This window comes from Terrapene carolina, unplaced genomic scaffold (assembly GCF_002925995.2).
Source record: "Terrapene carolina triunguis isolate 2854851 unplaced genomic scaffold, T_m_triunguis-2.0 Scaffold97, whole genome shotgun sequence".
Lineage (NCBI taxonomy): Eukaryota > Metazoa > Chordata > Testudines > Emydidae > Terrapene > Terrapene triunguis.
This window is the reverse complement of record NW_020664448.1, coordinates 17,260,336-17,274,795: the sequence shown is the minus strand read 5'-3', so window position 1 is coordinate 17,274,795 and position 14,460 is coordinate 17,260,336. Positions and strand designations below refer to the sequence as shown.

Here is a 14,460-nt window from a genome sequence, read left to right as displayed (position 1 = left end):
TTCATTAAGATGAGCCTGATAAATCTTAATCAGACCACAGGTTCCAAAACTGAAATATGGAAATGCCTGAATACCACAACAAAGAGTGTTCTCACATTGTTTATAACCATGGCTGGAAGCAGAAGAACCAGATTTCTCACAAGGTCTGTTTGTGTGAGATTTCAGGCAGAAGAGGTCGGAATAGTTCTGATTTCTGATCAGCTTCAGATAAACATCCAGAGCCTGATTCTTATTTACACTAAAGCCCCTTTTCACGTTCTGGCAGTGTAAAGAATCTTGAAAATAAATTGTAATTTACATCTGCTTTAATGCCGCTGGACATTGCCAGAGTGGTGTACAGGAGCCTTTGTGTAAATGAGAAACCTCCCTCTCCTTCCCCACCCCAAAGCTTTTGGATACTTAGGCCATGTCTACAGAGTTAAGTCGACTTAAGTTACATTGATGATCATAAGCTGCTTTAATTACATCGGTTGTGCACATCAACACAATACTCCCTGTGTCGGTGGAGCACTTCCACAGTTGGTGCTCTTGCATCGACAGAGAGAGAGCGTTGCATCGTAGGTAGCTATCCCTCTATGGAACTCACCACCCTGTGCCACTGGGAGATCTGGGAACAGATCGCAATGCATCATGGGGGTATGCCCACTGTCCCTGATACAGTACTTTCTGTCCCACCATTCCATGGGCTTCTGATTTTGTTTTGCGCCATTTTTTAACAGCCCTTGTAAACTGTGCTTCTGCCATCTCTGCCTGAAAGCATGGATCCTGAACTGCTGACCAGTCCGGTGATGAGTGTTTTGAACACAATGCAGCTGAGCCTGCAGTATTTCATGAGCTGCGAAATAGCAAGTGAATCTGTGGTGCCTGCCCTGCTGTGTGCAATGGAAAGTAACAATTCAAGATTGCTGCTGGCATTCATGGAGCAGATGCATATGGTGGACCATTGGTACTGAGCTTGGGAAACAAGCACTGAGTGTGGGATTGCATTGTGATGCATGTATAGGATGACAAGCAGTCGCTGCAGAATTTTTTGATATGCAGAGCCACCTTCCTGGAACTATGTGCAGAGCTGGCCCTTGCCTTGTGGTGCAAGGACACCAGAATGACAGCTGCCCTCACAGTGGAAAAGTGAGTGGTGACTGAACACATTAACAGAAAGGGCTATTTCTCCATGGTCTTGAAGGCACTGGTGGATCACTCTGTTTCACTGACATCAATGGGGTTGATCAGGGAAGGTTCATGATGCACGCATCTTTACGAACACTGGAGTGTACAGAAAGCTGCACGCTAGGGCTTTCTTTCCAGACCAGAAGATTCCAATAGGGGATGTTCAAATGCCCAGAGTGATCCTGGGAGACCCGGCCTATCCCTTGCTCCCATGGTTCATGAAGCCTTACACCAGAAGCCTAGACAACAGCAAGGAGCACTTCAACAACAGGCTCAGCTAGTGCCGAATGATTGTTGAATATGCCTTTGGCAGATTAAAAGGTCATTGGCGCTGCCTTTTTGGCAGGTTAGACCTCATTGAGGACAATATTCCGATGGTTGTAGCAGCCTGCTGTTCTCTACATAACATTTGCAAAGTGAAGGGGGGAAAGTTTCCCCGGAGGTGAGGTGGGTCAGCTGACTGCTGATTTTGAGCAGCTAGATACCCAAGCAATTAGAGAGGCTCAGCAGGGTGGTATTTGAATCAGGAGGCTTTGAAGGAGCATTTTGACAGTGAGCCCTAGTAATGTGTCTTTATGTGATGCATTTGGCCAGGCAATGTTTACTTGCCACCTTGAGTGACCCCTGTAATGCTTGCTTCCTGAGCTTTAATTGTTCCTGAGCAAATGTTCCTGCCTATAGCAACTGTGCTGTAATTTTTACAGCAACTACCATGAGCCTTGCACAGAGGTGCTCAGACTGTAGTGCTGTGAGGGACTTGAGCATCTCTGTCTGGCCCTCCAGTAGCTTTATCATCCACTCCTGTCCATCTGCCATCCACTCCTGCCCCCTGCCTCCTCTCCAGGCTATCCGGTCTGAGTTTTCATTAACTGTCTCCATCCACCCTCTTGTTTCGCTGTCTGCTGTATCTCTAGACTGCAGCGCTTCGCGAAACAGCCTCCTTACTCCTCCTGGTTCACCTCCTTGCCTGATGGAGGCGCTCTGCTGCTGTGTCTGAGTTGGCCCTCAAGGGCATATCTGCAGAAGCAAAAGAAAGAGTGAACAGAGACAGTATTGTGAGTGAATCATAAAAGTTACATACTCCTCTTCCTCACTGTCCCTTGGCTAGCACACAGGTCAGCGCAAGTCCCAAATATGGTGAGTTCAGAGGTGGGTGGTTGGGAAGGGGGCATGGGCAAGAGGGGACAATTGGTCTGGGTGGTTTGCGAAGAGGGCCTAGGGAGACTATTCTGAATATTGGCACCCTTTTCCATAGACTGGGGTAATCAAACCCAATATCTTACTCCTGAGGGTAACCCAGGATGCAAGGGTGCATCGTCTTCATGCGTGTGGCTTCAGACCAGATCCATGTGCTGCTCACCTGTGTGACACTTTGGTCCCTGCAGAAATAATTGTCGGTTGGCATGGCAAAGTTTCCTACAGTGGGGGGAGAAACAAGGCAGATCTACCAAGGAGCCTTCGGCAGAGGATTGCAGAGTGCCTACACGAAAGTTTCCTAGAGATCTCTGTGGAGGATTCCTGGGACATCCCAGTGTACATTACCAACCTTTTCCGCCAGGGCCCCACTGCGTAGCTGTATAGACTCTGTCATTAATTTCTATCCCTTATTCCTCCTCTACCATATAACAAAATAAATGAGACCTCAACCTCCTATCACTGTGCAGTATCAAAGCAAAATGCATGCTTACCAGAGCTTGCCTCTCCTGCTTCATGCACTCCACAACCGGAGTCAAAAACAGGTCCTGGCTCGCCATGCCACCAGACGACCCTGTCGCATGTGCCACATCCTCCAACTCCACTTCCTCATCTACCAATTCATCCCCAGGGCTGACTCTGCTGGCTGCTGCCTCCCGTCCCCCCGAAGTATCCACGGGGCTCTTGGCAGTGGAGGTGGGGTCGTTGCTGAGGATGGCGAGCAGCTCCTCGTAGAAGCGGCATGTCTTTGGCGCTGCACCAAAGCAACGGTTGGCCTCCCTTGCCTTCTGGCACACCTGCCTCAGCTCCTTGATCTTAGCACAGCACTGCTGCGTGTCCCTTTTGTGTCTCTTCTCCTGCATGCCACGAGCAATCTGCCCGAGCAAAGCCGCGACTGCACAGCCTCCTCTCCCCACAGACCCAGCAGATCCAACAGCTCCAGTGTGCTCCAGGCAGGAGTGCGGAAAGCCGGCATGGTCAGCTGGGAAGATGCTGTGTGAACGGTCCACGCTGAGCAAACAAGAAGAGGAATTTTAAAAGTTCTTTAAACGGGGGAGGAGTGCATGCCCGTGTACCTGCAAGGAAACGGAGTTCAAACTGCTGACCAGAGCGGTCAGGATGGGCATTGTGGGACACCTCCTGGAGACCAACTAGGGCAACATAAGCCAGGGCAGTGTCTACGTTGCTCTAACTACGTCATAAAAAGCTCTATGCCGCTCGTCAAGGTGATTTAATTTTGTCGGCCTACCAGGGGAGTTACATCGGTGGGAGGAGCATTTCAGTGTGTACATCTCCACAGACGAAAGCTGACTTTTGTCACCAAACTGTGTAGCGGAGACAAGGCCTTATTCTAACTGTGATTCTGAAATTTGTGCCCTTTGAGGTTTGCAGATTACTACTTGCCCCCTTCTTCAGCTCTGATCAGAAAATCTCTTCTTTTCCTCACCCCAAATATAGCTTATGTTTCAGATAAAGGAGAGAGTTTGGACAGACTTTGCTGGCAGGTTGACAAAGAGAGCAGGTTGCAGAGCCTCAGAGCTATTTGGATCAGAGGATGTTCAGCTCCCCTTGCTAGCAGATGGTGGGAATCTTCAGAGACCACCCACATGTTGCCTCTGTGAACCTTCAGATGACACGTCCCCTGCTCACTGGCGTGCACGCTGGGTTGTTAGATGTGAGCAGATTCCTTCAGTCTGAAGTTTTGACGACTTATGGAGAGTGTCACAACTTGGGCTTCTGGTTTTTGGCATGTATTTGTTGGGGGCAAAAGGGGGAATATGCCTACCGCTTTTCACAAACGGAGCATTAAGCCAAGAGGCCCAGTTTTTGAGATGATTTTCCCAGCATTTTTCTTGGTGGAGGCTGCTCCTGCTCTGCCTGCCTCAGACCAAGGCCTACACTATTCCCAAGTATGAAACGCAAGTGCAGTGTTTAGCCTGCTGAGGAGAAAGGGTGAGATTCGGAAGATAAGGGACAGTAAACACAATTCCAGGGACAACTGTGTGTAAATCAATACTGCCGATTTAGTAGTTTATTATTATATACAAATATTATAAACAAATAAAGGTGAAAGCCCAAATCCTTCCTCAGACTTGCCGACGCTGAGGCTCATTCCTGGGAGGAGTCATTGGTTGTGAGCTTATGAGTAACACTCTGGAGACATAGATTTTTGAGTCAAACAAGATTGTATTTGCTTACACACTCCAGGAGCAGTATTAGGCCTGGTCTTGTACCATTAAAATCAATGGGAGTTTTGCCACTGTGTTCAATGTGTGTCGGCTCAAGCCCTTAATGAGGACAACATGATTTGTGCTGTTGACATGGTCAGATTATGAATCTAGCACCTTGAACTTCATGCCTGCAAGGTGGTGGGCTCCCTCAGCAGCCCAGGAAGAATTCAGTGCTGTGGCCAAGTCTCTTTTCAGGCCTTTTCCTCAGGGGAAAAAACAAACAGAAGCTCTTCCCTTGGAGCAAACAGGCTGCATCTCTGTGTCCCTGGAAGATGATACATCCCTCCCTTTACAGCCCAGCTGAATTATGTGACAAGCAGCCCTTAACCATGTCCTGGCCGTTCCACCCTATCAGTGCTCCTCTCTTCTCCCTCTGTCGCAGACATGGCCGCAGTGCAGAATCCTCTCCCCACCACAGGGTTTGGCTTCTTCAGCTCCCAAGACCATTTTCCTGCAGGAGCAGGCACTTCCTGCTACCAGCTTCTCTGCGTCATCTCTTACAGCAGGGGCGGGCAAACTTTTTGGCCTGAGGGCTGCATCGGGTTTTGGAAATTGTATGGAGGGCCGGTAAGGGGAGGCTGTACCTCCCCAAACAGCCAGGCGTAGCCCGGCCCCCTCCTCCTATACCCCCCTGCTTCTTGCCCCCTTATGCCCCGCCCGGGACTCCTGCCCCATCCAACCCCCCCGCTCCCTGTCCCCTGACCGCCCCCAGAACCCCCGCCCCTGACTGCCCCCCATTACCTCATCCAACCCCTTCTCTCATTCCTGACTGCCCCCCCCGGGGACCCCTACCCCATCCAACCATCCCTTCTCTATCCAGCCACGCCACCGCACAGCACAGAGCACAGGGTCAGGCCAGGCTCTGCAGCTGCCCTGCCCCAGGAGCTCGCAGCCCCGCTGCCCAGAGCATTTGCGCCGGTGGCGGGGCGAGCTGAGGCTGTGGGGGAGGGGAAACAGCAGGGGAGGGGCCAGGGGGCGAGCCTCCTGGGGCAGGAGCTCAGGGGCCAGGCAGAAGGGTCCTGCAGGTCGGATGTGGCCCGCGGGCCGTAGTTTGCTCACCTCTGTCTTAGCAGCATGGGCTTTCCCAGGGCGCACCTCTTAGGAGGATTAGACTGACAGGCTCGGTACAAGGGCTGGCAGCCAAAAGGTGGAACATGGAGGGGATTTCATAAGGGGTGCGGTCTATGCAGAACGACGCAATGGAGAGGAAGGAAGTAGATGGAAGGGATTGACATTGGGAAGAAGAGAAGGGTAGGAAGGCTGAAGGTAACAGGCTCAAACTTTAGTTCTCAAACCTCAGTTTTTCAGTTTCTTGCTTTTTCTTCCTCAAGAAGAGGCTAGTATTATTTTGGTTATTTATTCATATTGTGGCAGCACCCAATGTCCCCAATTCAGATCACGGCTTGATGGCATTAGACCCGCTGCAAACTCATAGTCCCTCCTCCAAACAGCTTCTAATCTAACGTTATATGGAACTTGTTCTTTGAGACAAATTTTATTCCAACATGCAGTTTTGTTGGCTGCATTTGACATCATTCAAGCAGCATGGGTCTGTAATGCTATTTTCTCCCTTTAACTATACAACAATCCAAGAAGCTCCCGGGCATAAATAAGAGCAGAGCAAGGGACTTTTTACAGAGAGGGTTCTTGTCATTTGTTACATACAGTAAGTTATTAGTTATTTGTACAGCAGCAGTGCCAAAAGGGTCTAGTCAAGGATTGGGCCCCCTTCTATTTGGCACTGTACACACACAGAGAGAGCGAAAAGACAGTGCCTGCCCCCAAAGAACTTGCAATCTAAGCATAAGATGAATGACAAGCAGATGCAACAAACTGATGGAGAAGCACAAGGCAATAGTGAGACAGTTTTAATTATCGTGACAAATAGCAGTCATAGCACACCAACTGTGTAGCCATGGTCAGGTTTTTTTGTAGGCATTGCAGCAAAGAGGAATTTTAAGGAGTGATGTGAAGCGGGATAATGTAGTGGCTTTATGGATTTTTACAGGGAGCTCCTCCCAGCTATAAAGGGTTTCCTTGTCATGCTGGTGCTTGGACAACATAGAGGCCACTGAATGCATTATGCGCCACCATGATGTTCTGTCCTGACTCAAATCTGGCACATTACCGTGTAGAATGCCTGTGAAGGATGGGTCTGTGTTGATGCTGTCCAGCCATCATGTTTCAGGGCTTCCAGAGGGTCTTTTGCTTCCACTGAGTCAAAGTCGAAGATGATTCTCAGTGGGAAGTGGGTAGGCTTTCAGAGCAGATGACCATACCACTGTAGAGAGAGAGCGGGACCTGTTTAGTTAGAAAATGGATCTCTTCATTTGATGGGAATTTATACCATTTAATGTTTTGATCATTTTGAGATGCTGCATCTGAATGGTGTCCAACTTCTTTCCAACCTTGACTGTGAGGGGCCACGTTTCAGTCCTACACATCAGAATACTGGCTACTGAAGCATTATATATCCTCCACTTCATCTCACCACTTCTCAGGCTGTTCTGGTCTTGATGAGGCACACCATTACTGACAACACATTTGCAGTGCAGGCTTCAAGTTCTTTCTCTATGCCGATGTATAAAGGAGTATATAGGAGAGAAAAATCATTTAGATGATGAGTCAAAATCCCCATTGCCAAGTGGGCGCACTGAAGCTAATAGAGTTACACTCACTTATGCCATGGGTGAATTGGACTGAGGCAGAGTTTTCAGAGTTAGTGGTACACAAAATAATGAAAAACAGATGACTAGACTGCTGGAGCTTGAACCAGCACACAGTAATTTTAATGGGAGTAGAACCAGACTCAAGCCCCTTGAAATCAAAGGAAAGACTTCCACTGGCTTCAATAGATTGGGCCCCTAAAGAGCAGTGTCAACACTTTGGTTAGCATTACCGCTGTGGCAGGGTGGGGCAAAGGGAAGGAACAGCTTCCACTTTGTAAGTGTGAGTAGAAAGTAGAAAAAAAATGAAGTAACATATTTCCATTTCTGCTCTAATTCTCTAGGAGAAAATCGCTCCTCAAGATCAATTGAACAGACACTTGACAAGGCCACCACCAGATTACAAAGACCAGAGAAGGAATGTGGTCAGCATGCAACAAGCAAACCAGTATTCTGGTAAGCGTACTTAACCAAAAAGAAAACCATGGTTATGAAGACCAGCCAGACAGCCCCGGCAAGTACTGACAAGATGGGCCTGATTCTCTGTGTAGTCACTTACATCAGTGCAAAAGCACCTGTGCCAAGTGGGTGTAAAATGCCACCACTCTGATGTGGCAACATTGTACACCCACCTTACACTAGGGTAAATAACTGTACATGGAGTAATGGAGAATAATGTCTTGAAGGTTCCTCCACCCTCAGGAAATGTTCAGGGGGAACCGTTCGGATTGAAACACATCTCCCTCCGCAGGTTCTGCAGGTTGCTCCTATACTGTACATTTCTAAAACCTCTATATTATAGCTATGGCATTATTGAAAAATGCTGATTAATAATAATAATGGGAATTAGCCAGTGTTTCATACAGTCTGGTATCAAGTATCTGACATTGGCCAATACCAGCTGCTTCAGAGAAATAGGCAAGAAATCCCCTTAATGGAATCAACAGTAGGCAGTTGGTTTATGTCCTGAAATCTGAGGGCCTATATCCCTAATTCATTGATTTTTATCCTATCTGATAAAATTGTGATAATTGTGGATGATCTCAATAACCATTTAACCATCTACTCCTTTTTTGAAGCTTTGGCCCCAGTGATATCTTGTAGCAATGAGTTCCACAGGTCAGTTAGTGTTGTGTAAAAAAAAAAAAAAAAAAGTTCTTTTGATCCATTTTAAATTTGATGCCTTTCACTTTCATTGCCCAAACTGTCTAACAGAGATAATTAGCAATATTCCAGCAATATTCCAGAATAATCCCTTTGGGCCAAGTCCTTTCTTCAGTGGGAGTTGTGCCTAAATAAGGACTAAAGATGGATGGATTTGGATTTTTATTCTGTTTTTGTCCCCACAGCAATGGAATAAGAAAGAGATACAGGGAGAGGAGGGCAGGACATAAGGAAAATGCAGCAGACGAGATTAGAGTGGGATTTTATTCTGAAGAATGACCCTGTAAAAACAGGATTGTGGGATTCTGTAGCATTTGCCTTTCAGGGATTTCCATATCTAATGTTCTCAGTTCACAAGTAAAAAGGACTTTATTTTCTAACTGCCTGCCTTGTAAACTTAGTTTGGGATCTGATAGTCCAGCTGGGTTCTTTCCTTCCCATATGTCTACTTCAGTAACAAAGTTCTTCAGGTCAAGTTATGCCCTTAGTGACATTTGCTCAGATCCATTGTCTTCAGCAAGTTTTCACAGGTGTCAGTGACTCAAATTTAGCAAACACTTCTGTCACAGGGTGTACCTGCCCTTTAGTGCCCCCTGTTGGCCAAGTCTGGCGCTGTACAGGGGGGCTCCCTGCTTCAGTTTCCCTTGATGTAATCACTGAATTCACCAAGGCTTTACATAGGGAATAATACCCTTTCTGAGGGATCTATTTTATTAACCAAAGACCCAATGAAAATACAAGCAAGTCTTCATCTAATGTCTTAGTGGGTTGACAAAGTCAGTCTCAGTTTATCCATTCCCACCCATATCCACCACTCCCCTCCAGAAGTGTTCTCTCCGTTTGGGTCCCTTCCCTAGAGCCAGGTCTCTTTCCACTATCTGAAAGAATCCTTCCCCAGAGCCAGGGGTCTGCAGAGATGTGTCAGCTGCAGCTCTTCTGTGGGGCAGCCTGTAGTTCCTGGCTGGCTGGGCTTCCTGACACTATTTGGGAGTTTCCTGGCGCTAGGAGCACATCCTCTAGGCTCCTTGCTCTGGAGAGATCTCTTGCTCAGCTTTCCTGGGAGCGACTCTCTTCAGGAGCATCCTCTAAGCACCTAAGAATGGCAATATTGGGTCAGACCAATGGTCCATCTAGCCCAGAATCCTGTCTTCCAACAGCAGTCAGTGCCAGATGCTTCAGAGAGAGTGAACAGGACAGAGCAATTGATTGAGTGATCGACCCCTGTCGTCCAGTCCCAGCTCTCTGGGAACCACCCCAGTGGAGCCCTGGTAACCCTTTATCTGGTTCATTAGCTAATTAGCCCAACCAGCCACGTAGGGATTTAGTTGCTTCCAGGTGGGGCTGGGTTGACTTGTTCTCCCTTACAGGAGCCTGTCACAGGTAGGTTGGTCCCTGAAGGGCCAGCTCCCATGACAGTGACCCAGAAAGAATAGAACCCAGTTTATCTGTGCTGTATTATCACCTGAAGTGCAACCAAGAGTGAAACGTCATTATTTCTTGCAATTTGATTGGGCATCTTGTGATATTTGTTTTTGTTTTTTCTTAAAGCCCCAACTCCTGGAGTCCCATGATTAACTGAGACTCTGCTTTTATTTAAAAAAGAATAACTTTCTAGCCCTCGTAGTTGTGGAGAAAAGTTTGGACATGTGACCCAAATGCACCCTAAAACTCAAAAATCAGAAGACAAAAATAACCCAAATGTTTGTTTGTTTTTAATCTCACAAATGTTATGCCAGCCTCATGACACTTTGGGGCCTGACTCCTTATTTTTGAAGGTTTGGACTTGGCAATACCAGAATCCTAGAAATGTAGAGCTGGAAAGGACCTCAAGAGGTCAGCAAGTCCATCCCCCCTATGCCAAAGCAGGATTGAGTATACTGTTATTCTGTCCCTCAAGTCACTAGCAATGATTGAATATACACAGGGAGCAGAGCAGCTTTTCTGAGTACAACAGGAGACAGGGCTTTGCTACGAGCTTGCAGGGAAACCACCAGATGGACTGATTAGGAAACTGTTGCACAAGGGAGCAGCAGCTGGGAATCTGTTGCTTGTTTCTGGGAATAGCTGTGCTCAAGTAATGGAAGAAGGGAAACAGCTCAGAACAGCAAGAAGTTAAATGAAATACTGTGGAGACACCGAGAGACATTATTAAGCATTGCATTCCTGGGCTCTTTTCCTCTATAATACAATAAACCCCAGGACAATGGCAGGTGAACCCGGCAATAAATTCTCCTCAGTACCACTGTGTCCCTTGGTGTCTAAGCACTGGATATGTTGTCTGGACAACACTGTTATGAAAGAAATTTCTTCCCATCTGGAAGAAATTAGAGTGAAAAATATTTTGGTTTAAAATATAAGGATAAAAATAGTAACACAAAGAAAGAGGAAACTTTGTCTATTGGAGGAGATATGGAAGCAAGGTCCTGCGCACATCTGACTTGTAACGATCTCCTGGGAAGGCACTTGAGTTGGGGGGTGGTAGTACTCGGGGTTGTTAAAGAGCTGGCATGTTCCACCCGAGGAATGGCTTCAGACCAGCAGTAAGTGAAGTGATTCTGTAAATGTATGAAGGCTCCTTTATTTAACCTGGTAACAGAGTCCCAATTCTCCTCTTACGTTAATTCCATCTCTGTGTAATTCCATTGATTTCAGAGGAGCTATTCCTCATTTACACTGGTGCTAATGAGAAGAGAATCAGGCCCCAGGTCTTCTTTGGTACTACTGACAAATGTTACCATATTTCAAATAAACAGTAGGGAAGAAATGAATTGTTAGTGCAGTCAAAGTTGGAGATTAATTAATGAGGTTAGCGACGCAGCACTGATAGTTACTTTGGTTCCAAAAATATAGTGCAGCCCAGCGGCCTACTGATAGCACTCTTTGAGACTAGGTGCCCTGGTAGAACCAGGCCGAATTCTCCCAGTCTCTCATACTCCCAGGGCTGCTCCTGCTGTTGAAGTTCAGTCATGTTGGTTTGGAATATATAACTGTATTATAAGGCCATGTCTAGGAACCAGACCGAGGGAGGCTTGTGAAGGGGTTGAAAAATGGGTGAAGATAATTAGTTTCTTGCTGATTGTGGCCCACGGCACAGATTGTGGCCCAGATACGGAGGCACAGGGATGGTGAGTATATATCCCTATTTTACATATAGAGAAACTCAGAATGGTTAAGTGATTTGACCAAAGTCACACAGGGAATCAGCGGCAGAATGAATAAGAAATCCGAAGTGCTGATCCCTGCTCTGCTGTGCTCTAATCACTTAAATATACTGTCTCCCATACTTAGTGTTGTACCACCGTGAAAATACAGTAAATTTCTCTCTCCTCAGCAGTGGTTGTCAATTTTATTGCCAAGGACCTTTTTTTGGTGTTTCTAATGTTTGGAAGGAGAAGTATTGCAGACTACTGATACTGCAGTCAAGGACTATGGATCTGACCCAGCTCCCGCTTAAGTTAATGGAGAGACTACCACTGGCTTCAATGGAAGTTGGATCTGGTCTTTCTTTGGTTCATATGCATTTTGTAGACCTCGCCAACCAGTAACGTTTTCATCAGTCCACCAAGGGCAACATACACCATTTGAGAGCTTATGCTATAGGGAAACTAGATTTTAACCTACTGTACATTTTAATGAAACAATTATCAATACAGATCTTTGTTTGTGTTTTCTTTTCGTTTTCTAGGTGGTTCTCCGGCAGTGAGTATGAGCTCCAGTCTGTCTTTATCAAATCCTATTTCAACTCATAGCATTTTGTCACAGAATTCTAGCCTTTTGTCAACTCCCCATGGAACCAGAATGCCTTCTATTTCAGCAGCCCGGAACATGGGCTGTTACGGAAACATTCCTTGCAATCCACCAAGCTCATACAATGTGACGTCAGGAATGAACCAAGTGCAGCAACACAGAAACCAAAACCAAATCATAACCAGTCAAAATAACCTCATGATGTCTCGCCAGCCAGCCCTGGCACAAGGAAACAACGTAACAGCTTTTGGGACTGGGTCAGCAGTTAACTCTCAGCAAGTGAGAGCAGGTTTAAACCACGGAGCGACAGGTATCCCAGCACAAAGACCATCGAATGTGATGATCACTCCCAGTGCTGCTGCTCAGAACTGGGCCCCTCCAGAGGCAGCAACAAAGCAGCAGGATGCACTGAAACCTACAGGAGTTCGTTTCCCAACGAGCACTCCATATCCTAACCAGTCTCTGCAGCGCTCCATAGGCAACCCGCAGTTTCCTCAGCATGCTATGGCACCTCCAAACCAATTAACAACAGCAGTGCAAATGAGACCTCCTCTAAACCAAATGAACCAAACAATAAACGGACAACCTGTTGGATCACTAAGAGGTTTAAGTGTAGGAGCTAGCCAGATCAGAGCACAGACTGTGCCTAACCTGAATCACCCAGGAACAAGTATGACACCACCATCATCCCTGCCGTCAACCAGTTTTACATCTACCAACCAAAACTCTAGGGCTTACCAAGGAACTGACCATGGGAATGACTTAGCCTTTGACTTTCTTAACCAGCATGGTGACAATATAGGGCCTGCACTCAACAGTGATTCAGACTTTATAGACTCTTTATTGAAAACAGAGCCTGGTAATGATGACTGGATGAAAGACATCAACCTTGACGAAATCTTGGGGAACCACTCATAAGAGACAATGCCGATGATAAAACATACATGCTCTAAGTACTAAGAGGCAGGATTGACTATAGCTCTCTCTTTAAAGTCCAACAATCTGCTTTATTAATTTACTCTCCAGTGGTTGGGCTGTTTAAGAACCAATGGTTTAAAATAAGGATCCAAGTGGAGAGATTGCTCTGTTTGAAGAGATGGTCTAAGAACAAAATCTGATTCTAAATCTTACCCCAGATGAAAGTATAATGTAGGGTGATAGTTATAGTTGTCAAGCTAAAAACAGATGAGGGGGTTTATGGCCAACACATTAGAAGTGCACCTGTTGTTCTCATGGGAGCTGTCTGCATTTGGCTTAGGATGTTGTATAACATGCATTCTGCAAACAGAGGTCCTGAACGGTGTGCAGATCATGAAACTTCATGTCTCAGATGCAAGTGGCCACCTCACTATGGGCTTGACTCCATGCAGTCCGGAGCAAAGAGCTCAGTGCTCTCCACTCTCATTGAGAGTACTCAGTGCCTCCCAAAATCAGGCCCTCTGTACAACTAATTCTTGTATGTTATAAAAATTGTTTACTTCTACATTGTAGAAACTCTCATTTTTCCTTTCGATTGATTTCATTTTAAACCACCTAAGTTGTGTAGAAAAGGGCAAGTGGTTCCTTTCAAGGAAGGAGGAAAGCGGTTTGTGTGAGACACACCCCAGAGTGGTCGCTAGCTTTTACTCTCTCTCCTGGGATTTGGTTTGTTGTAACAAGGGGAGGCTGTTTCTCCAATAGGTAACAAATTCGGTGTAGTTTCTGGTGTAAATATGCCATCAGCCATTCCAAAGTTCAAGGGCCAAATTCTGCTCACTTGCTTGCACAGATGGTGCCAGTGACTTGAATGGACATCTTGAGTGAGATAGAGGTGGAAGATTTGGCCCCAAAAGAATACTTCCCCACTCCGTATCTGAGTTCCACATGTACCCAGCTATTTGCTTCATCCTTGCTCAAGCGCTGGGATATATGTGCATATGGGAAGACTTCCATTTTGATTCAGTCTGACAACATGCAGCGTGACTCCTGTGGAGAATATCCGTAGCTCTCTCATTCACCAGTTCGAGGGAGTCAGAAGAGAGACACGCTTGAGCACTAAAAGTGCTGATGACGGTTTGATAGATGCTCACTGTGGGCCAGATTCCGATGCCTTTACTCAGGTTGAGTCGACCCTTGCTCTCTGAGTTGTCCCTCTGAAACCCAGATGTATAGCTGATGTATTGAAATAAATGGGACTACTTGCAGAGTGAGATACCCTTCAGCCAGAGTCAGGGCCGGCTCCAGGCACCAGCTTGCCAAGCAGGTGCTTGGGGTGGCCACTCCGGAGAGGGGCGGCAGGTCCAACTATTCGG

General features: G+C 46.6%; 1 protein-coding gene across 1 annotated transcript in view; it reads left to right on the top strand.

Annotated features, from left to right (window-relative positions):
- Positions 1-14,382, top strand: part of MAML2 (mastermind like transcriptional coactivator 2) — a 273,291-nt gene extending 258,909 nt beyond the window's left edge. Inside the window, exons 4-5 of the mRNA XM_024217148.2 lie at positions 7,603-7,714; positions 12,108-14,382. Of these exons, the coding sequence (XP_024072916.2) occupies positions 7,603-7,714; positions 12,108-13,087 (1,092 nt within the window). The 3' untranslated portion in view covers positions 13,088-14,382. The remainder of the gene's footprint in view (positions 1-7,602; positions 7,715-12,107) is intronic.
- The last annotated feature ends 78 nt before the right edge of the window (positions 14,383-14,460 follow it).